This window comes from Pelodiscus sinensis, chromosome 1 (genome assembly GCF_052426305.1).
Source record: "Pelodiscus sinensis isolate ZL-2025 chromosome 1, ASM5242630v1, whole genome shotgun sequence".
Lineage (NCBI taxonomy): Eukaryota > Metazoa > Chordata > Testudines > Trionychidae > Pelodiscus > Pelodiscus sinensis.
In genome coordinates, this window is record NC_143052.1 from 188,580,631 (window position 1) to 188,604,229 (window position 23,599).

Sequence of the window (23,599 nt, forward strand, 5' to 3'; positions counted from 1 at the left end):
TTTCCATAAAAGACAACGTAGAACTTTGTGACCGAGATGATTTGCAGTTTTTTCTGATCATGTTTCTTCTTTCCATAATGTACTATAGCTTGTCTACATGGATCATTTGCAGAAATCTTCCTTGCATTCAGGGGCGGCCCTACACTAGCTGCCAGCAACTGGCGCCCTAGGCGAACCATGCAATCTGCTCCCCCTCCTCCAAAACCCCTCAATGATATTGCGCCACCATTTGGCGCCCCATTTAACTTGGCACCCTAGGCGACCACCTCGTTCGCCTATATGGACAGGCCACCCCTGTTTGCATTTGATGTAGAACTCATATTGGTCCAATAAGGAACAGTGGAAGCACTAGTGCAAACTGGCTGCATTTGTTTTGAAAAGTTGTTTGTTTATTCTCAAAAAATACTGATAAGTTGGTAGTAAAAAGACTTGCAACCAGTATGCCCTATTGTGCCTAACCGTAATAGTAAAGGTCAGGTTGCACTGGTGATTAGGGATTTATTGAAAAAGTTGTGCAGGCATTCAAAGGAACACTGATAGACATAGGATATATTTCTTAAAACACTTAACTAATAAAAGCGGTAGTCATACAGATACTCGTATATGTAAAGTTATATGCATGTTTTAAAGATTGGGGCATATGTGTTTAATAATAGGGATATTAACAAACATTTATTTTTATAATATTTTTGTAAATTTTCTTTGATAGGCAGTAGTGCAGAGGGCATGAGGATCCATGGGAGCCCGCTTGAAAGCTGGCCTATTACCTCTCCCACTCCCTGCCTATCACATCTCCCACGCCCTGCACTGTTCCCTCTCTATCAGAGATAGCTGCATAGGCAGATAGGCGACTTCACAGGAGCTGGCGAGCAGCGGATCCTACCTGCCTTCCCACGCTTTTACCTCTGTGGGAGGCGGGGGAGGGAATGAAGGAGGTTCTGTGGGAGCCAGCACATGCAAAGAGTTGGCTTAAAAGCCGGCTCCCCGCAAGTACTGGCTCCCACCTGCCCCTCTGCGGGGAGGGATGTGTGTAACTGCTAGGATTAAACATTGAGCCTGGGCTTATCGATTAATTGTGTTAACAGGTACATGCTACCATCCCTATTTTATTGTAGGTAGTGTTCCTATCACCATAGTATCTGAATGTTTACTTTTTATATCAACTGTTTTATTCCAAGATCACGTTTTCCTTTTCAGTATTATTTTGAAGATAGAAGTAAATCATAATCATATGATATCGTTTAGGGTTAGGGAGTAGCCCTGTGATGGTTGGGGGTCTGCTCCAGCCAGTGTGGAGCCCCCCTCCAACTTAAACAATATGTTTAACCAGCTAGCCAATTAAATGAGATTTTACATCCCTATAATGAAGCACATGTGTAAATATTTGCGGATTGAGGTGTGCTTAATATGGGCTTTAAGATGTATTTTGTCTATTTCTCAGATTAGGTGATGAAAGCTAGTAAATTCAGTTTTATTTTTACTTTTGATGTTTTTTTGTAGGTTGAGCATATGTTCATGTACTAGTAACTGTGGCAATGCGTGGGTTGCACACTTTTAAAGAAAAAGTATTTATTTGGAATTTACAAATTTCTCAATATTATTTATTAAGAGTTTTTAAACATGCACATTCAATTTTAGGAAAGCTGACCTGTCACTTCAAAAAAAAGAGGTGTATTTTAACAACCACAGTAAAAGTTTTGTTGAAGTATTTTTCTTGGGTAATGCAAATGGTTTTTCTTAGTTGCATACTTTTGTAAGATGTGCTACTTTTTTCAGGAATAATCATTGCTGTTTTTTATTCATTATAAGTGTTTTAGCTACTGATCAAAGGTCAGTTGCTGTCGCATTATCTTAAAAGTATTTTTTATTTTAAATATAGAAATCCTAGCAAAAAAATTGTCAAAAGGCAGTTTGAAAATTGATTTAGTTTTTTTGAAAGCTAAATTTTAGATTTTTGCTCAGACATTCTTAAGCTTTTAATGAGAGGGTGTGTAACGTGATGTTGCCTCGCAAAAATCTTGATTTCAAGTTTTGTGTATCTTTAAATTCATTTGTGCCCAATATTGGTTTAAATATTTTATATATATATATATTTTTTTATAAAATTAGTTTTTAAAGACTGGTCTTTTTTTTTTTTTTCCTTCAGGTGTACAGGAAGATTTGGTGACAAATAGATCTCCCTCTACAAAAAGAGGCCTTACTGATGAAGGAGAAGATGAAATTCCAAGAAAAAAGTCAAAAAAGAATAAAAAACACAAAAGTAAGAAGAAGAAGAAGAAGAAAAAGAAGAAAAGGAAGAAAGAGAAAAAACATAAAAAGCAGCCAAAGGAATCAAAATTAAGTGCACAGTATAGAGAGCATGCAGATTTACAACCTGCTTCTCACTTAAACCCAGAAAAAATAGTCTCAAAATTGATCACACAGCATGGAGGACATTCAGATTCACATCTTGCTGGTCACATGCAGCCAGAAGAATTGGGCACAAAATTGAGTGCAGAGTGCACATGTCATTCAGTTAAAAAACTTGCACCTTATTTGCTAGCAGATTCTGAATCATCCAGAGAAAAACTTGGAAGTGAAAAAACGAACTTGACTTTGACTGATACAAATAGTGCTTTCTGTTCAGAAACGAGCAAATTGGATACCCAGAAAGAAAATACCAGTACAATTAAAATTCAAGAGGAAGTTAAACAATTGGAGAATAAGACTCACGAAAATAAATATGTAGCTATTAATATGAATATAAAGGACGGACCTTTAGTCATTAAAGACACTGAAAATGGTACCGTGTCTACCAACAAAACTAAAGTTGCTAGTCAATCTGAAATTGAAAAGGATTTGGAAACTATTCCAGCCACTGAGATAACTGAAGAATTAAAAGATTCTGAAGCTACCCTGAAATCAGTGGGCATGATGGAGCTGAAAGAATTAAAAACAACTCTAGAATCTGAGGCCATGGCAAAGATGAAATGTTCAGAAGAAATTCTAAAATCTCTGACCGTGGCAACTTCAGAAGGTTTGGATGCCCCTCTAGAATCTGTGGTCATATCAGAGGTGAAAGCAACTTCAGAATCTGTGGTTGCAACAAATGATTTGATACCAACTCCAACATCTGTAGTTGTAATGGAGAAGAAAGCTTTGGAAGAAACTACAGAATCTGTTGTGACAGATATGAAAGGTTTGGAAGCAACTAAAGGCATTGTGGATGTATCAGAGGCAAAACACTTGGAAGGAGGTCTCGAATTTGTGACTGAGACTGATAACTTGGAAGCAGCTTCAAAATCTGTGACCAACGCAGAGGTGAATAGCATGGAAGCAGTTCCGGAATCTTTGTTGGAGGTGAAAGGTTCAGAAGCAGCCTCAGAATTTGTAGCCTTGGAGGTGAAAGATTTGAAAAGAACCCTAGGATTTGTTGCACTGGGGAAAGGTACAGAAACAACATTAGAAGCTGTTGTGAACACACAGGATTTGAAAGCAGCCTTAAAACCTCTGGTGGAGGTGGAAGGTTTGGAAGTAACTCCAGAACCTCTGTATATTGAGGAGGCAAACAGCACAGAAGGAGCCCTGGAATCTGTGGCTATGGCAATAGATGTAGAAGCAACCTACAAACCTGCTTCTGTGGCAAATGCAAAAGATGCAGAATCAGCTTTACGGTCTCTGCAAATGCAAGATATGAAAAATCCAGTAGGATTCCTGGAACCTGTAGAGGTGGTAAAAAGTTCAGAAACAATCCTAGAACCTGTAATGGTGACAGAGTTGAAAGATTTGGAAGGAAGTCCAGAATCTCTGCACATTCAGGATGTGGAAGATTTGGAAGTATCCTTAGAACCTATGGTCATGGTAACAGGTCTGGAAGTGGCTCCAGAATATGTGGCTACAGAGAAAGCTACAGACACAATTTCACCCTTTGTGGAAACAGAAGAAGTTAAAGATCTGGAAGGAGTCCTAATAGAATCTGTGGCAGTGGCAAAAGGTCCAGAAGCAACTCTAGAACATGTGGTCTTGGCAGAGAAGAAAGATGTGGAACCAACACCACCTCTGCAAATGGAACAAGTGAAAGATTTGAAAGGAGCCCTAGAAACTGTTGCCTTGGGAGAATGTTTAGCAGCAACCCAAGAACCAGTGATAGAAGTAAAAGATGCAGGTGCAATTCTTGAATCTGTGTCAGAGGCGAAAGATTCAGAACCAGTATCACTGTCATTCTTGCAGATGGAAGATGTGAAAGGTTTGGAAGGAGGTGTAAAATCTGTGGCTGTGGCAAAAGATTCAAAGCCAACCCTAAAAACTGTGGCTGTGGAGGAGGGACGAAGTTCAGAAGCCATTCGTTTGTCTTCAGAAATGGAGAATGTGAAAGATTCAGAAGAAACCGTAGAATCTGTGACCATGGCAATAGGTTCAGAACCAAACTTAGAACCTGTAGCCATGGAAGAAGCTAAAGCTCCAGAAGCAATTCTGTCTTTGCAAATAGAGAATATGAAAGATTCAGAGGCAATGCTACAGTCTCTGCAATTAGAAGATGTGACAGAATTAAAAGGAATTAAATCTATGGTGGTGACTAAAGATTTGGGAGCAACCCTATGGCCTCTAGCCAGAGCGGAGGAGAAAAGTGTGTTTGTTTCTTCACCATCTTTGCAAACAGAAAATGTGATAGAATCAGGAGTCCTAGAATCTGTGGGTGTGATGAAGTTGAACACTTTGGAAGAGTCCATAGTTACGGTAGAGATGAAGGATTTTAAAAAGCCTATACAAGCTGAGTCTGAGAGCACAGCTCAATTTAAAGTTTTGGAAGCAATTCCTGAATTTCTGTCTAAGAAGGGAGATTTGGCAATAACTCCAGAATCTGTGTCAATATCAGATGTGAAAAACTTGAAAGTAATTGGACAACCCATATCACTGGCAGAAGTGAAAGATTTGGAAATCCCCCCAGAATCTGAGGCAGTGGCAGAGTCAAAGGATTCAGAAACAACTATACAATCTCAGGAAGTGATAGAAGTGAAAGATTTGAAAACAACTCCACAATCTCAAGTTGTGACCCAAGTGACTGACCTAAAAATATCTCCACATACTGAGGTGGAGGTGATGAAAGGTTTTGAAACAGCTGCAAAGTCTGATGCCACTGTAAAAAAGGTTGAAGATTCTAAATCAGCTCTGGAATCTAGGGCAGTAGTAGAAGTGAAAGATCCAGAAGCCAAATTGGGATCTGAGGCAATAGCAGGCCCAAAATGTTCTAAAAAATTTCTAGAGTCTGAGGCCAAGACAGAGCTGAAGCATTCAGAAGATATTCCAGAATCTTTACATTTATCAGACTTCAAAAATTATGAAAAAACTACAGAAACGGAGGTAGTGATTCAAATGAAAGATTCCAAAGCAACTCAGAAATCTGAGGCCATCACTCTGGTGAAAGAATCTGAAGTTAGTCGAGAATTACTACACATAGTGGTGAAAGATTGGCAGTCAACTCTAGAACCTGAGACTGTAACAGTGTCAAAAGATTTGAAGGAAACTCCAGGGTGTGAAATGGCAGCGATGAAAGTTTTGGAAACAACCCTAAAATCAGAAGCAGTCATGGAGGTAGAGCACTCGAAATCTGCTCCAGAATCTTTGTATAAAGCAACGGTAAAGGATTCAGAAGCAGTTCCCGAATCTCTCTGCACAACAAAGGTGAAAGTTGCAGAAGTAGATGTAGAGATGTCAGCAAAGGGGAAACATTTGAAAGAAACCTTAGAGTCTAGGATCATGGTAGATGTGGAAACTGCTTCAGAATTTGTAGTCGGGAAGAATGTAAAAGATTTGCAAGATATTCCAGAACATTGGCAACCAGTGGATGTGAAAGTTTTGAAAGCCTCTTTAGAATCTGAGAAAACAGTGGAAGTAAAACATCCAGAAGCAACTCCAGAAGTTGAGGGGTTGACAAAGATGAAAGATTTGGAAGAAAATCTGGAATCTCTGATCGCGGTAGAAGGGGAAGATTTGGAGAGAATTACAGAATCAATCCCATTGGTAGAAGTGAAAGAAACTGAGGCTGTGATGGATCTGAATTTCTCAGCAACAACTCTAAAATCTGACAAAACAGCAGAGGTGAAACTTTTGGAAGATACGCCAGAATCTTTGACAGTGGAAAAAGTAAAAAATTCAAAAGCATGTCCAGAATCTCTGCAGAGTGGAGAGCAGAAAGATTTGAAAGCTGAAGCTGCAAGCGATCTGAAGCATTTGGAAAAAACTTTGGGCACTCCACAGCTTAAATATTCAGAAGCAGTTTTGAAATCTATGGGTGTAGATGAGATAAAACATTTGGAAAAAACTCTAGAAAGTCCTAATACAGTGATAAATGTGGAAACCGTTTTAGAATCTCAGCATGCTGTGGATGTTAAATTGCCAGAAACACCTCAGATTCCCGAGTTAGCAGGGGAGGTGAAAGATTATGAAGTAGCTCTAGAATCTGAAGCTACTGCACAGGCAAATTACTTTCAAACTACTGCAGAGTTTGTGGCCATGGTGGAGATGAAAGATTTGATAGCAGTTCCAGATCCTCTTCACACAGTAAGCGTGAATAACTTGGAAGCAACTCCAGAATTGGTAGCAGCTGCAGAGATAAAAGAGTTGGAAGCAACTCCTGAATCTGTGGTGGTGCTGGCAGAAGAAAAACATTTGGAAGTCATTTCAGATTCTCTGCATTCTGTAGAGGTGAAGGATTTACAAGCAGCTTCAGAATTGGCAGCAGTGGTGAAAGATTTGGAAGCAGCTCCAGACTATGTGGGTATGCTGGCAACAGTGAAAGATTCAGAAGTAGTTCTAGATTCTCTGCATACTGTGGATGTGAAAGATTCTAAAATAAGTCCAGAATCTGTAGAAATGGCTTCAGAGATGAAAGATTCAGAAGCAGCTCCAGGGTCTGTGGTGGCAGCAGAGGAACTAAAATATTCAGAAACAAATCCAGAATCAGTGACTGCAGAAGTGAAAGGTTTAGAAGCTGCTCTAAAATCTGTTGTGGCAGAGGTGAAGGGATTGAGAACAGTTCCAAAGTCTGTGGCAGCAGAGGTGACAGTTTTGGAAGCAGCAACCGATACTTTATGTCCTGTAGATGTAAAAGATTTTGAAATGACGCCAATATCTTTGCTGGAGGCTGAAAAGGTGAAGGATTTGGAAGCAGCTCCAGGTTTTCTGCACACTGTAGATATGAAAGATTCTGAAACAAGTCCAGAACCTGTGGTAGTGGCTTCAGAGGCAAAAGATTCAGAAGTCACTCCAGTATCGGTTGTGACAGCAGCAGAGCTGAAATATTCAGAAACAAGTCCAGAAGCTGTGGTGGTTACTGCAGAAATGAAAGATTTAGAAGCAGTTCCAGAGTCTGTGGCTGAAGTGAAGGATTTGCAGGCTGCTCCAGATGCTGTGATGGCCGTGGCAGATTTTAAAACTTCTATGGAATCTTTGACAGTGATGACAGCAGAGGTGACAGATTTGGAAGCAGCACAACACTTTCTATGTAATGTAGATGTAAACAATTCTGAAACAAATATAGAATCTATAGTAATGGTGGAAGAGGTGAAAGATTTGGAAGCAGCTCCTGATTTTCAGCATCTTGTTGATGTGAAAGATTCTGAAGGAACATCACAATCTGTGGTAGTGGCTGCAGAGATGCATTCTAGAACATTTCCAGAATCTGTGGTTGCAGAGGTAAAATATTCAGAAACAAGTTCAGAATCTGTGATAGTGGCAGCAGAGGTGAAAGAAAAAGCTGCTCTGGAATCTGACAGAGAGGTAAAAGATTTGAAAGTTACTCTAGAATCTCTGGTAACAGTGGCAGCAGAGGTGACAAATTTGGAACCAGCTGCAAATTTTCAGCTTAATGTAGATGTAAAAGATTTGGAAACCATTCCAGAATTTGTTATGGCAGTGGCAGAGACAAAAGATTCAGAAACAAGTTTGGAATCTGTGGTGGTGACAGCAGAGGTGAAAAATTTGGAAGCACCTCAAGAATCAGAGGCAACCGTGATAGAGGGGACAGATTTGCAAGCTGTTGCAGTTTCTCTGGTGGTAGTGGCAGAGGGAGAAGACCTGGAAGCAGCTTGTAATTCTCTGCATACTCTCGATGTGAATGATTCAGAAGCAACCTCAAAACCTGCAGGCATAGCTGCAGAGATGAAAGATTTGGAAGTACCTGCAGATTCTCTGAATGAAATTTATGTTAAAGATTCAGAAACAACTCAAGAATCTGAAGCAGTGACAGAGGTGAAGGATTCAGAAGCAGCTTCAAAGTCTGTGGCGATAGAGGCAGAGGTGACAGAGCAAGCTGCTCCATGTTCTCTGGTGGCGGTGACAGAGATAGAAGATTCGGAAACATCTCTTGTTTCTCTGCATACTTTAGATGCTAATGATTCAAAAGCAGTTCCAGAATCTGTGCTGACTATGGGAGAGGTGAAAGATTTGAAGGCACCTCCAGATTCCCTACATACCATGTATGTTAAAGATTCAGAAACAACTCCAGAATCTGAGGCAGTGGCAGCAGAGATGAAAGATTCAGAAGCAGCTTCAGCATTTGGAGCAGCGGTGGCAATGGTGAAAGATTCAGGAGTGCCTCCAGAGTCAGCAGTAGCTGTGACAGTGGTGCAAGATTGGGGAATTGCTCTGCAGTTGACAGCAGCAGCGCAAGATTCGGCAGTGGCTCCACCATTGGCGGTGGCCGTGGCAGCAGCTCCAGAGTTGGCAGTGGCCGTGGCAGCAACTCCAGAGTCAGCAACTCCACAGTCGGCGGTGGCCATGGTAGCGGCAGCAGCTCCAGAATCAGCAGCAGCTCTAGAGGTGGCGGCTGTGGCAGTGGTGCAAGATTTGGCAGTGGCTCCACAGTCGGCTGTGGCTATATCAGCGACACAAGATTTGGCAGCAACTCCACAGGTGGCGATGGCGGCAACGCAAGATTCGGCAGAAGCTCCAGAGACAACGGTGTCTGTGGCAGGGTCGCAAGATTGGGCAGCGGCTCCACAGTTGGCAGTGGTGGTGACAGCATCGCAAGATTCGGCAGCGGCTCCACAGTTGGCGGTGTCTGTGGAAGCAGCACAAGATTCGGCAGTGGCTCCACAGTTGGCAGTGGAGCTGGCAGGGGCACAAGATCTGGCGGCAGCTCCGCAGGTAGAGGTGCCTGCAGCGCATGATTTGGCAGAGGCTCCAGCATCAGCGGTGACCGTGGCAGCAGTGCAAGATTCGGCAGCAACTCCACAGTTGGCGGTGTCTGTGGTAGCAGCACAAGATTCGGCAGTGGCTCCACAGTTGGCAGTGGAGCTGGCAGGGGCACAAGATCTGGCGGCAGCTCCGCAGGTAGAGGTGCTTACAGTGCAAGATTCAGCAGAGGTTCCAGAGCCAGTGGTGGCCATGGTGGCGGCTCAAGAATCAGCAGTGACTCCAGAGTCAGCAGTGGACATGGTAGCAACGCAAGATTCGGTGGTGGCCATGGCAGCAGTGCAAGATTCGGCAATGGCTCAAGATTCGGTGGTGGCTGTGGCAGCAGTGCAAGATTCATCAATGGCAGTGGCAGCAGTGCAAGGTCTGGTAGTGGCACAAGATTCAGCAGCGGCTCCAGTGTCGGCAGTGGCCGTGGTAGTGGCACAAGATTCGGCAGCAGCTCCACAGTTGGCAGTGGTGCAGGATCTGGCAGCAGCTCTAAGATCTGTGGGAGAAGTGAAGAAGAACGCTGAAGATCGTTTAAAAGAAAAAAAAGCACATGAAAAAACTAACAAGAGTAGTGATAAAAATAAACACGAATCAAAGAAATTAAAAAGGAGTAAATCTAAATCTCTTTCACGATCCAAGAAACGAAAGAAGAAATCTAGGTCACGCTCTGTCTCTAAACATTTGAAATCTAAAAGAGCAAGGTCTAGAAGCAGAAACTACTCAGTTTCCAGAAAAAAACATTCCACGTCTTATGACAAGTCTAGATCAAGGTCTGTTGAAAAAAGAGGAGGGAAAGACTCTTCATGGAGAGCTAGACGCAGGCGCTCAAGGTCCTCTGGTAGTCTCAAGTCAAGATCAAGATCCATAGGCAAAGACTCTTCCTGGAGATCAAGACGCAGGCGCTCCAGGTCTTCTGATCATCTTAAGTCTAGGTCCAGATCTGTTGAAAAAAGAGAGCGCAAAGATTCTTCACGGAGGTCTAGACGCAGACGCTCCAGGTCCTTTGATCGTCTCAAGTCTAGGTCCCGATCTGTCGAAAAAAGAGAGCGCAAAGATTCTTCACGGCGGTCTAGACGCAGGCGTTCCAAGTCCTTTGATCGTCTTAAGTCTAGATCCAGATCCAGGTCTGTTGGAAAAAGAGACCGCAAAGACTCTTCACAGAGGTCCAGACGCAGACGTTCCAAGTCCTCTGATCGTCTTAGGTCTAGATCCAGGTCTATTGGAAAAAGAGACCGCAGAGACTCTTCATGGAGGTCCAGATGGAGGCGCTCCAAGTCCTCTGATCGTCTCAAGTCAAGATCCAGATCCAGATCTTATGAAAAAAGAGGGGGCAGAGATTCTTCATGGAGGTCTAGATGGAGGCGCTCCAAGTCCTCTGATCGTTTCAAGTCTAGATCCAGGTCTTTCGAAAAAAGTGGAAAAGAATCTTCCTGGAGGTCTAGACGCAGACGCTCTAGGTCCTCTGATTGGCTGAAGTCAAGATCCAGATCCAGATCTTTTGAAAAAAGGGGGGGTAGAGATTATTCCTGGAGGTCTAGATGGAGACGCTCCAAGTCCTCTGATCGTCTCAAGTCAACATCCAGATCCAGATCTAGATCAATTGAAAAAAGAAGGGCCAGAGATTCTCCATGGAGGTCTAGATGGAGGCGCTCCAAGTCCTCTGATCGTCTCAAGTCAAGATCCAGATCCAGATCTGTTGAAAAAAGAGGGGGCAGAGATTCTTCATGGCGGTCCAAACGTAGACGCTCCAAGTCATCTGATCGTCTAAAATCTAGATCTAAATCTGTTGAAAAAAGACGAGGTAGAGACTCTTCACGGAGGTCTAAACGTAGACGTTCTAAATCCACTGATCATCTCAAGTCTAGATCCAAATCTCTTGAAAAAACACGCAGTAAAGAGTCTTCACGGAGGTCTAAACGTAGACGTTCTAAGTCCTCTGATCGTCTCAAGTCTAGATCTAAATCTGTTGAAAAAAGAGAGAGCAAGAGGCCTTCACGAAGATCTAGAAGTAAACGCTCCAAGTCTCCTGTCCGTCACAAGTCCCGATCCAAGTCTATGGAAAAGGTAGCAGCTCAAAAGATTTCACAGAGGTCTCGAAGCAGCTGCTCAAAATCTACTGAAGGCCACAAGACTGGATCAAAATCTGTTGCAGAAGTACAGGTTCAGGAACCTTCACAGAGGTCTCGAAGCAGCCGCTCCAAGTCTTCTGAAGGTCACAAGACTGGAGCAAAATCTGTTGCAGAAGTACAGGTTCAGGAACCTTCCCAGAGGTCTCGAAGCAGCCGCTCCAAGTCTTCTGAAGGTCACAAGACTGGATCAGAATCTGTTGCAGAAGTACAGGTTCAGGAACCTTCACAGAGGTCTCGAAGCAGCCGCTCCAAATCTTCTGAACGTCAGAGGTCTAGATCCAAATCTGTTGAAAAAGTAGAGGCTCAGGAACCTTCCCAGAGATCTCGAAGCAGCCGCTCCAAGTCTTCTGAACGTCAGCGGTCTAGATCCAAATCTGTTGAAAAAGTAGAGGCTCAGGAACCTTCCCAGAGATCTCGAAGCAGCCGTTCCAGATCTTCTGAACGTCTCAAGTCCAGATCCAAATCTGTTGATGAAATAGAGGTTCGGGAGTCTTCCCAGAAGTCTCCAAGTGGCCACTGCAACTCTTTTGAATATTACACATCTAGACATAAATTTCTAGATGAAATAGTGGTTCAGAATCTTTCTCAGAGGTCCAGAAATAGCCGCTCCAAGTCCTTGGAATGTCACAAGTCCAGATACAAATCTGTTGAAAAAATGGAGGTTCAGGAGCTTTCACAGAAGTCTCGAAGCAGCCGCTCCAGGTCCTTGGAATGTCAAATGTCTAGATTCAAATCTATTGAAAAAATAGAGGGCAAAGATTTTTCACAGAGTTCTCAAAGTAGCCACTCTCAGTCTTCTGAATGTCACCTGTCTGGGTCCCAATCTGTTGAAGAAGTAGAGGTTCAGGAACTTTCACAGAAGTCTCAAAGTAGCCACTCTCGGTCTTCTGAATGTCACCTGTCTGGGTCCCAATCTGTTGAAGAAGTAGAGGTTCAGGAACTTTCACAGAAGTCTCAAAGTAGCCACTCTCGGTCTTCTGAATGTCACCTGTCTGGGTCCCAATCTGTTGAAGTAGAGGTTCAGGAACTTTCACAGAAGTCTCAAAGTAGCCACTCTCGGTCTTCTGAATGTCACCTGTCTGGGTCCCAATCTGTTGAAGAAGTAGAGATTCAGGAAGTTTCACAGAAGTCTCAAAGTTGCCACTCTAGGTCTTCTGAATGTCACCTGTCTGGGTCCCAATCTGTTGAAGAAGTAGAGATTCAGGAACTTTCACAGAAGTCTCAAAGTTGCCACTCTCAGTCTTCTGAATGTCACCTGTCTGGGTCCCAATCTGTTGAAGAAATAGAGATTCAGGAGCTTTCACAGAAGTCTCAAAGTAGCCCCTCTCACTCTTTTGAATGTCACCTGTCTGGGTCCCAATCTGTTGAAGAAGTAGAGATTCAGGAACTTTCACAGAAGTCTCAAAGTAGCCACTCTCAGTCTTCTGAATGTCACCTGTCTGGGTCCCAATCTGTTGAAGAAGTAGAGATTCAGGAACTTTCACAGAAGTCTCAAAGTTGCCACTCTCGGTCTTCTGAATGTCACCTGTCTGGGTCCCAATCTGTTGAAGAAGTAGAGATTCAGGAGCTTTCACAGAAGTCTCAAAGTAGCCCCTCTCACGCTTTTGAATGTCACCTATCTGGGTCCCAATCTGTTGAAGAAGTAGAGATTCAGGAAGTTTCACAGAAGTCTCAAAGTTGCCACACTCAGTTTTCTGAATGTCACATGTCTAGAGCCAAATCTGTTGAAGAAATGGAGATTCAGCAGCTTTCACAGAGTTCTCAAAGTAGCCACTCTCAGTCTTCTGAATGTCACATGTCTAGAGCCAAATCTGTTGAAGAAATGGAGATTCAGCAGCTTTCACAGATGTCTCAATGTAGCCACACGTCTAGATCCAGATCTGCTGAAGAAGTAGAGATTCAGGAGCTTTCACAGAAGTCTCAAAGTAGCCATTCTCAGTCTTCTGAATGTCACATATCTGGATCCACATCTGTTGAAGAGATGGAGGTTCAGGATTCTTCACAGAGGTCTCGAAGTAGCCGTTCCAAGTCCCCTGAACTTCAAACATCGAGATCCACATCTGTTGAAGAGATGGAGGTTCAGGATTCTTCACAGAGGTCTCGAAGTAGCCGTTCCAAGTCCCCTGAACTTCAAACGTCAAGATCCAAGTCTGTTGAAAAAATAGAGGGCACGGATTCCTCACAGAGGTCTAGAAGTAGCCGTTCCAGGTCCCCTGAACTTCAAACGTCAAGATCCAAGTCTGTTGAAAAAATAGTGGGCACGGATTCTTCACAGAGGTCTCGAAGTAGCCGTTCCAAGTCCCCTGAACTTCAAACATCGAGATCCAAGTCTGTTGAAAAAATAGAGGGCACGGATTCCTCACAGAGGTCTAGAAGTAGCCGTTCCAGGTCCCCTGAACTTCAAACGTCAAGATCCAAGTCTGTTGAAAAAATAGAGGGCACGGATTCCTCACAGAGGTCTAGAAGTAGCCGTTCCAGATCTCCTGAACTTCAAACGTCAATATCCAAGTCTGTTGAAAAAATAGAGGGCATGGGTTCTTCACCGAGGTCTCCAAGTAGCCGTTCCAGGTCTCCTGAACTTCAAATGTCAAGATCCAAGTCAGTTGAAAAAATAGAGGGCACGGATTCTTTACAGAGGTCTCGAAGTAGCCGTTCCAGATCTCCTGAACTTCAAACGTCAAGATCCAAGTCCGTTGAAAAAATAGAGGGCACGGGTTCTTCACCGAGGTCTCGAAGTAGCCGTTCCAGGTCTCCTGAACTTCAAATGTCAAGATCCAAATCTGTTGAAAAAATAGAGGCACAGGAGCCCTCAAAGAGGTCTCGAAACAGCCGCTCCAGGTCCTTGGAATGTGACATGTCTAGATCCAAATCTGTAGAAGAAATAAAGAGCACAGATTCTTCACACAGGTTTCAGAGTAGCCGTTCAAGGTTTTCTTTACGTCACAAATCCAGATCCAAATCTGTTGAAAACATGGAGGTTCAGGGGCCTTCACAGAGTTTTCGAAGCAACCGATCTAAGTCCTTGGAACTTCAAACATCGAGATCCAAGTCTGTTGAAAAAATAGAGGGCACAGATGCTTCACAGCAGTCTCAAAGTAGCCTCTCCAAGTTCCCTGAACTTCAGACTCTGACATCCAGGCCTGTTGAAAAAATAGAGAGCACAGATTCTTCACAGCAGTCTCCAAGTAGCTGTTCCAAGTCTCTTGAACTTCAAGCGTTAAGATCCAAATCTGTTGAAGAAATAAAGTTTTGGGTTCTTTCACAGAGGTATATAAGCAGCCGTTCCAAGTCCTCTGAATATCGAAAATCCAGATCCAAATCTGTTGAAAATATGGAGGTTCAGGAGCCTTCACAGAGCTCTCGAAGCAACCGATCTAAGTCCTTGGAACTTCAAACATTGAGATCCAAGTCTGTTGAAAAAATAGAGGGCACAGATTCTTCACAGAGGTCTCGAAGTAGCTGTTCCAAGGCTTCTGAACTTCAGGCTTTGAGATCCAAGTCTGTTGAAATAATAGAGTGCACAGATTCTTTACAGAAGTCGCCAAGTAGTCGCTCCAAGTCTCCTGAACTTCAAACATCAAGATCCAAATCTGTTGAAAAAATAGAGGGCATGGATTCTTCACAGAAGTCTCGAAGTAGCCGCTCCAAGTCTCCTGAACTTCAAACATCAAGATCCAAATCTGCTGAAAAAATAGAGGGCAAAGTGTCTTCACAAAGGTATAGAAGTAAACGCTCCAAGTCGTCTTCACGTCACAAATCTAGATCCAAATCAGTTGAAAAGGTAGAAGGCAAAGAGTCTTTGCGGAGGTCTAGAGCTAAGCGTTCCAAATCTTCTGAGCGTAAATCACAAAAGCATGATAGTGAATCACGGTCTAGACGGAATCGGTCTCGGTCAGTAACACGTAAAAGACGCTCAAAATCTAAATCAAAGCATCGGTCTCGGACACGTTCCCTGTCACGTTCAAGACACAGGAGACGGACTCGGTCAAGATCCGTGTCAAAAAGGAGGAGGTCTTCATCACGAGAAAGACGTAGAAGATCTCAGAGGAACAGATCAAGGTCTGCTGATCGAAGAAGAAGATCAGACTCAAGAGATCCCCGAATAGTGCTCAGGTTACGGAGCAGAAGTCGAACACCTATTCGGCGAAAACGGTCTAGGTCAGTCGGAAGAAGACGAAGCTCTAGCAAATCACCAGTTCGGCTTAGGAGATCAAGATCATCTGGGAGAAGAAGGTGCTATAGCAGATCACCTGATCGTCAGAGACGGTCTAGATCGTCTGATAAGTTTTCAAGCAGATCACCTAAACGGCTTACAGACTTGGGTAAGTAATGCTCTTATAAGTTATTTTCTTGGATCTGTAGTCTTGACCTATGTAAACTTTTGTCCTACCTGTGATAAAAGTAATAGAGTGAAAGTCAGACATTCATTAGGAATCGCTTTTAGGTAATTTTAAGCAGTTACTTACTTGGACTTTGTGCTGAGGTTGATTATGCACTAATAAGGGATTCAAATATGTAGTTGGACTGAAAATGGAGAAATATGTGAAGGTACAGGATCTTACAGGTTACTCTAGTTAAGCAGACTGCACTCAAAATGTAGATGAATTCCAGTTCTGCAGACTCTCTCTGTTTAGTGAAAATTGTTTGTAGAAGAATGGCTACTTCTAAATACACGATTGAGTGACCAGGCAAGTTAAAATGTTACCCTCGGGAATGTCTACAGATGTAAAAACTTAAACAATGAATAGTCTAGTAGCACCTTAAAGACTAACATGTAGATGGTATCATGAGCTGAAAAAGTGAGTTTTGCCCGCAAAAGCTCATGATACCATCTACATGTTAGTCTTTAAGGTGCTACTAGACTATTCGTTGTTTTAAGTTTTTCCACTTAGACTAATTCGGCTACCCCTCTGAAGCTTATTTACAGATGTGACATTATTATTCTGGACTTGAACAAAAACCTTAACTGGTTGGTGCATTACAAAGCCAATTTCTCCTGTCTTTAACATTTGCATTTCCATATCAAAAGCTCTTCATGGGACATATCCAGCCCAGTTAGTTTCATTTACATGAGTCCTACAGTTGACAAGTACTAATTTTGCTGCTATGTACTGGATTCTGTTATTTCTACTCAAATTCAATATATATAAATTAAAGATAAGATTAAAAAAAAATCTCAGGGGGTGGCGGTTAGTCTGTAACTTTAAAAACAAGTAGTCCTGAAATATAAATTGTTGATTTTAAAGTTACAGACTAATACAACTTTCCCTCTGAGATTTTTTTTATCATGTAGATGATATAACATTAAAAATAGCTCAACTGTGTGGTAAGATGCAACATATTTTAAGAATGTGATGTGAGTGAGGATATTTATTTTTCATCTTTGGGGAAAATAAGCCCCCCCCCCCCCCCCCCCCCCCCCCCGTAAAGAATTGAGAGGAGCTGATATTTCTTTAATTTTTTTTTTGCTATTGGCTAATTGGATGTAATAGTTATTTTGGACAGTAGCTGAAAAAAATTCTCACCCTAAAAAAAGTCACATATATTGTCTTAGCTTTATCTGTTCCTGTCCATTCTCAGTGATTTTTTGTAATAGCTTTGTAGCTGTTCCCTGTGCATGTACTCTACTCCTGACTTTCACCTTGGCCCCTCACTGCACTCCATTGTCTTCTCCTTCTCTCAGACACACTGCAGGTGTCAGAGTAGCTTTATATTCACAGCCTTTGGGGAGGGAGGTAGATTTTTAAATTTTCCCCAACCCCCGCTAGTTTGCCTGAAGAAATGAGAGGGTGAAGAGTTGAATAGCTCAGCATGCTGCCTTGTCCCCCTATTCCACATAGTTGGCACTAGTGAAAGAAGAAAATATCTGGAAACATTGCTTAGCATGACCAGAGATGTAGCCTATACTTGGAATATTCAGCTCTCCCTGATGGAGTGAGAACACTTTTCTGGGAGTGTTAGTCACAAGCTATGAAGCTGTGTGATCTGTTTCATTACATAAAAAGTAAGGTGAGTCTCATCTTATGTAAGGGTTTAGCTGAGTAACTCCTTGCTTAAGGTGATGATAGACTCATAAGAATACTAGAACTGGAAGGGTCCTCAAGACATCATCAACTCTAGTCCCTGCCTTACGGCAGGACCAAACACCGTCTAGATCATCCCTTATGTCTGTTTAACCTGTTCTTAAGTATCTCCAGTGATAGAGATTCCAAACTTCATTTATTTGTTTTTTGTAGGATTTTTTTGGAAAGAGGTTTAAGATTGAATACACAAAACAGGCCTTGTGTAGTTCTATTACTTGACTGTATACATTAGAAGCCACATTTATTATTTGTTGTTAAAGCAAAATTTTGTCATCTTTATAAATTTTTAATATGTAATAATTTTCTTAACAATTTGAGATAATATTCATAATGTTTAACTTCTAATATAAAATGGTGGTTTAATTCCTAATTGCGTTGGTTATAATCTGAATATTTAATATTTCCATTTTAGTTGACTATCAGTGTTTTGAAGTATTATCTCAAAGAATGGTTTAAAAGTGAACTGCAAAGGATTTCAGAAAAATAGGGCTTTTGCCCCATTTTTTTTCTTTGTCTTCTTTCTCCCTCATTTTTACCTCATAAATATCAGAAATATCAACTCTGGCATATCATAGTTTTGCAGGAGGACCTTTCAGGTATCTTGGAGAATAAGTACCGTGAATTTGCCCCTTAATATTAGAAGCCATGAGTTGAATCTTTAAATAGTATCTCCAAAATGTTAGTCAGTTACGTTAAATAGGCATTGACCAAAAGAAAAAAAATGCAAATCCGAATTTTAAGTAGTTTGACAAATTTTGGCTCTTCTCAGTTCTTAATTTCCATGTTTTCTCACTCTTGTAAAGTTTTTGTTTTACTGTTTCTCCAATTACACAGACCTGAATTTCCAAAGTAAAAACCAAGCAGGAAAAACTAACACTTTGGGGGCTAAGCAAATATTGAAAAAAAAAATGCAGACCCAGGTTTTTTCCCCCTATTCAGGTCGTCTTAATTATGTCGCCTGTAAAATGAAGAAAAAATGAATGCAATGTCTATGTTACTCTTCATATATATGAAGTGTGAATAATACTTTGTATATATGCACTTTCATAAAGTTTGTTTAGCCTGATGGAAACTGATTTGCTGTTGCATGTGGTCCTAAAATTATTTTTATATATTATATATAGGCTGTCTGTAAGAAATCTTTAAATGCCCACTAATTAATATTTTAATATTCTTATAGACAAGGCCCAACTTCTTGAAATAGCCAAAGCAAATGCAGCTGCCATGTGTGCTAAGGCTGGTGTCCCCTTACCTCCAAGCCTATTGCCTATTATAGCTCCAGCAAAAAAGGAAGAAAAAGTTACTCAGAAGTCAGCAAGAGATACAATAAAGGAGCTCACTGAGGTAAGATTAAATCTGAAAATAACTAACCAGCCTTTACTGTTATTAATTAGTTGTCTGTCCAAGCTGTAATTCTATATATTTAATTCTCAAGAAAGTCTGCTTGTAAGAAGGCTACAAGAGTGAATCCTAATTATTATGTTTCACAGATTATATTAATATTGAACATTTGATATTTGTAATCTTACAGCATTGTCAGTCACTGACATTTTAATAATATAAAAATTTCACACTTTTTACTTTTTGAATAAGATTATATCCTTTACTGCACATGTTCAGCTCCTCTAGATTTCAGTGAGACTTATCTATGAGTATCAAACGACAGAATTTGGTAATTAATATACTGTAATTGGGACATATAATAACTTTAGTGGTTTTGTTCTGACCATGAAAGAAATCTTTGAACCTTATTTCTTCTGTGACAGAAAACTTCATTCTGCCTGATTTTGCTGAGTTCTTGGATGTGTTCTCAAGTGACCACGTTGAAAAATTTGTGTTCAGAGATGCCATTGTGGCATTTAAAGAACTATCACAGTTGTGACAGCTTGTTCATAAAATAAAATAGTAAATTTAGTGTTCCTAGAAAATATTCCATTTCACATAAATGTGAAGACTGAAATGTGACTATTTACATATTAGGTATAACATAGTATAGTAGCAGTACAGGTATTCCCACATTGCCTCATGACACAAATGTGTATCAGTCTTTTCTTGACACAGATAGTAGCACATTTCTAAGTCTGTTCAGCTTTTGATTTCGGCCAAGACTGACAAGAAGCGTGCCATTGCAATGGTAGTTTTGTGGTATGGCTTCTTCTCAACTCCAAATAGACCATCAAACAATCATCAAATGGTTACAACTTCTGATTGCTATTGATGTGAATTGAAGTTAAACCAATAAGTTACAGATTATTTGCTCTATCTTTTTACCAGTCCCCGGAGCCATAGGATGTCCTCCATTTGTTACTAATATATCATAATGTATGGTCATATTGCCACTATTTTCTTTGCTCCCTTTTCTGACAGAAAATACTTGTAATAATTTTGACTGTCAGAATTTGCAACTTTATAATGTCAAACTCATGTCATACCAATAAAACAAGGAGTCCTGTGGAATCTTAAAGAGTAATTCATTATTTGGGCATAAGCTTTCCTGGGCTGGAGCTCACTTTGTTGGATGTCTTTCATTCAGTGTTGCATCTGAGGAAGTGGGCTTTAGACCACAGAAGCTTATGCCCAAATACATTTGTTAATCTGTAAAATGCTACAGGACTCCTCATGATTTTTGCTGAAACAGACTAACACAGCTACCCCTCTGAAATTTCAGACCAGTTCAGTAACAAATAACTCTGGAGCAAAAAGTGCAAAGAGTAAGTAATAAATACCAATCAATTGGTTATTAAATGCTAGTCCATGAGTTATTCTCACGGAAGTATCTCTTCACCCACATTCCAGTCATACCTGCTCTAAAATTGCTGTTAGTTATTCCTGGAAGAGCAACAACTTGGACTGCCATATAGATTTGTTGTGGTACTTCACCACCTTCTGTACATTTTTAAGTTGCACTTTCACACTTATGCAGTTATGGGATTGTCCTTACAGCTCTTCTAACCTGCAGAACATTTCAGAGATGTCCCAGTCCTTTTTAAAACCCTTGTAGCTGGGAAGATTTCTGCACCACAGTGTAAGCCAGTAATTGTTTCTTGTTTTTTTCCTATAATTTCTTTTGTGTGGAAATCTTTTTGCAGGCCAACTAAATAATGAGATGCTATTAATATTATTATTTCTTACTGCTATTGCTATAATTAATGTTTTATTTTGGATGCCTGAAAGTTCAAAGCAGGCAGGGGGCTCCTTTCTATACTGGGTGTTAGTTCTGTACATGCACATAGTAAGAGACAGTTTCTTGTGACAGTGCTTTTTGAAGAGCTCATAATTTAAACCCTGAATCTGGAAAATAAATCCATGTAGCCTTATTTAGGAATGTGGATGGATGTGTATGTGGAAGACTGTTGCGGGATCAAAGCCTATCTAGACAAGATTGATACCCTTCAATAGATAAAATCATATACAAGTAAAATGGCAAAGGTATATGTTCATGCATATTTTGAATTTTTTAAAAGATTTTTCCCAACAACCAATTTTTTTTCTTGATTTTAAATATTGAATTCAATAAATTCATCAAAAAGTGCAGAAATAAGGAACATTTCTGACCAGATGTTGAGATTAATTCAGAGTTGTGGTTTTTTTGTTTTTTTTTGTTTTTTGTAGAAATGTAAGAAGATTGCACAAAGCACAGATGACGTGATAGTGAACAAACCTCATGATTCCGATGAAGAGGAGGAGGAACGCCCTTTCTATAATCATCCTTTTAAACTCAGTGAACCCAAACCTATTTTTTTCAATTTAAATGTGAGTACTTTTATCATTTATAGATTAAAAATATTAATTTTGTTTTGTTTTAGCAAATTTATGTAGGTACAGGAAAAACAAACTCAATGACCCTTATCAGTGGAGGAAATTTTAGTGTTTTACAGAATTATAGTTTTATCTTGGCATACATTTGCAGCGGGGTGATAAAATTTCAACAATAACATTTCTGTTTGAATCCATGGTAAGAGACTGGTCCAAACTCCGGTGTAGTACATGGCCTAATTAAGAGAAACGTTTGGCGCTAAAGTAAAATACACTATTTTTCTTTTTTGAGAAATTGATTAAAATTCATATATTTAAAAACTGATTTTTAAACTTTTTTGAACTTTCTTTTAAATCTGACTTCTCATTATTTTCAGTAGAACCTCAGTTACAGACACCTCAGGAATGGAGGTTATCCAGAACTCTAAAATGTTTGTAACTGGCTCCAGCTGTTCACACTCCCAGCCATGTTCCAGAGGCAGCTACACAGTTTTCTTGCAGGCAGCTTCTTTCTGGGCTTGAGTAAGCTTGTTCCCCTTCAGACAGAGTAGGGTTGGAGGGGCACTGGTGTTGAAAACAGTCCCTTCCCCTCCTAGTAGCAGGTGTGTGAAAACAATGCGTCACCCTCCCAGACAGGAGGGTTTTTACCCTGGAGTAAAAGCAGCATCCATGGCGTACAGGAAAGCTGCACAGACTCCTGCTCCAGCAGCCTTTCCTGTTAGTAGGGGCTCACAGCTTTGCCTGCAAATTTTAGCTGTAAGTATGTGTCTGGCATGTGGGGCTTGGAGTTAGGATAGGCATTGCAGTCCTGAGTACCATTAAGATGCAATATAGGCACAGTGCAGTATTTGGGGTTTTTTACTCTGCTGCTGCCTGATTGCTCACTTTTCAGTTTCATGTGAGTCTGGTTGACCAGTCAGCCTCTGTAACTCTGGTGTTTATATTTTTGAGGTTCTGTAATATGTAGCTTTATTGCTTTTTACAATTATTTTGATCATAGCTATCCAAGCAAAACTAGTTTTACTTTCTAAACTGTAACAGGGTATTGTGAACATTGTTGGAAAGTGCTGTTTAAAAATAAGCTGCTTCATTTTGTTTAAAAAAAAAAAAAGGACAAAATTCTATTATTCTATTAGTAAGATTTTATATTACAGGCAGTCCCTGGGTTACATACAAGATAGGGACTGTAGGTTTGTTCTTAAGTTGAATCTGTATGTAAGTCGGAACTGGCGTCAGCCGCTGCTGAAACTGATCAGTTTCAACCGCGGCTGAATCTGGACGCCTGGGGCAGAGCAGCTGGGGTGCTGCCGGGTTGGTCCGGAGCGGCGCTGCGGGACCAACCCGGCAGCCCCCAGCTACTCTACCCCCGGGGTAGGCAAGAAAAGCGTGGTCTGCTGGGGGGGGGGGGCACTAGCTGCACCCCCCCTCCCCCCCAGAAGACCAGGGAGACGGGGGTGGCGGGACCGCCCAAGTCCTCCACGGCTTTGCTCCGTCTTCCTGGACTGCTGACCTGGGAGACGCGGAGCAAAGCCGCAGAGCACGCGGGCAGCAGGACAGTCCAGGCGCGCCGCGGCTGTCCCACTGCTGGCGTGCTCCGAGGCTTTGCTCCCCACTCACCCTGGTCAGACCAGGGAGACGGGGAGCAAAGACTTGGAGCACGCCCGCAGCGGGACAGCCCAAGCGCGCCTGGGTTGTCCCGCTGCGGGTGTGCTCCGCGGCTTTGCTCCCCGTCTCTGTGGTCTGCAGGGAGACGGGGAGCAAAGCCTTGGAGCACGCCCACAGCGGGACAGCCCGGGCGCGCTTAAGCTGTCCCACTGCGGGCGTGCTCCAAGGCTTTGCTCCCCGTCTCTGTGGTCTGCAGGGAGACGGGGAGCAAAGCTTTGGAGTACGCCTGCAGCGGGACAGCCCAGGCGCGCTTAAGCTGTCCCCCTGTGGGCGTGCTCCGTGGCTTTGCTCCCCGTCTCCCTGGTCTGCAGGGAGACGGGGAGCAAAGCCTTGGAGCACAACCGCAGCGGGACAGCCCGGGCGCGCTTGCGCTGTCCTCCTGCAGTCGTGCTCCGCGGCTTTGCTCCCTGTCTCCCTGGTCTGCAGGGAGACGGGGAGCAAAGCCTTGGAGCACGCCCGCAGCACGATATCACAGCTCAGGCAGTGCATGAAGTACCCTTCCTGCTTGCAGCCTTCAGAGAAGCACATACTGCCTTGCAACTGGCTGCTCTGAGTGGCCTGTGGGGGCATGGAAGGCAGGGAGCCGGGTGGGGGGGACCTGCTGGGCTGCCAGGAGTCACCTCGGTAAGCGCCTCCCAGTCAGATCCTGCCTCTGGCATCCCAGTCTCTCTCTACTTTTCCCCTGCCCCCATCCTGTACCCTTGCCCCATGTTACCTAAACCCTCTGCATCCATACCCTCTTGTAGATCGTGCACGCCAATCCTCTGCTCTAGATCACAATCCCCTCTTTCATCCAAATTC

General features: G+C 42.2%; 1 protein-coding gene across 7 annotated transcripts in view; it reads left to right on the forward strand.

The window, feature by feature from the left end:
- The window catches only part of SON (SON DNA and RNA binding protein), a 65,188-nt gene that overhangs the window by 1,849 nt on the left and 39,740 nt on the right, over positions 1–23,599 (forward strand). For all 7 annotated transcript variants that reach the window (XR_012897999.2, XR_012898001.2, XR_012898000.2 and 4 more), the window contains exons 3-5: positions 2,147–15,616; positions 18,558–18,721; positions 20,990–21,130. Coding sequence is in view for 3 of the 7 variants with exons in the window: in XM_075911105.2 (XP_075767220.2) it covers positions 2,147–15,616; positions 18,558–18,721; positions 20,990–21,130 (13,775 nt within the window). In the remaining 4 variants the exon portion in view is untranslated. The remainder of the gene's footprint in view (positions 1–2,146; positions 15,617–18,557; positions 18,722–20,989; positions 21,131–23,599) is intronic.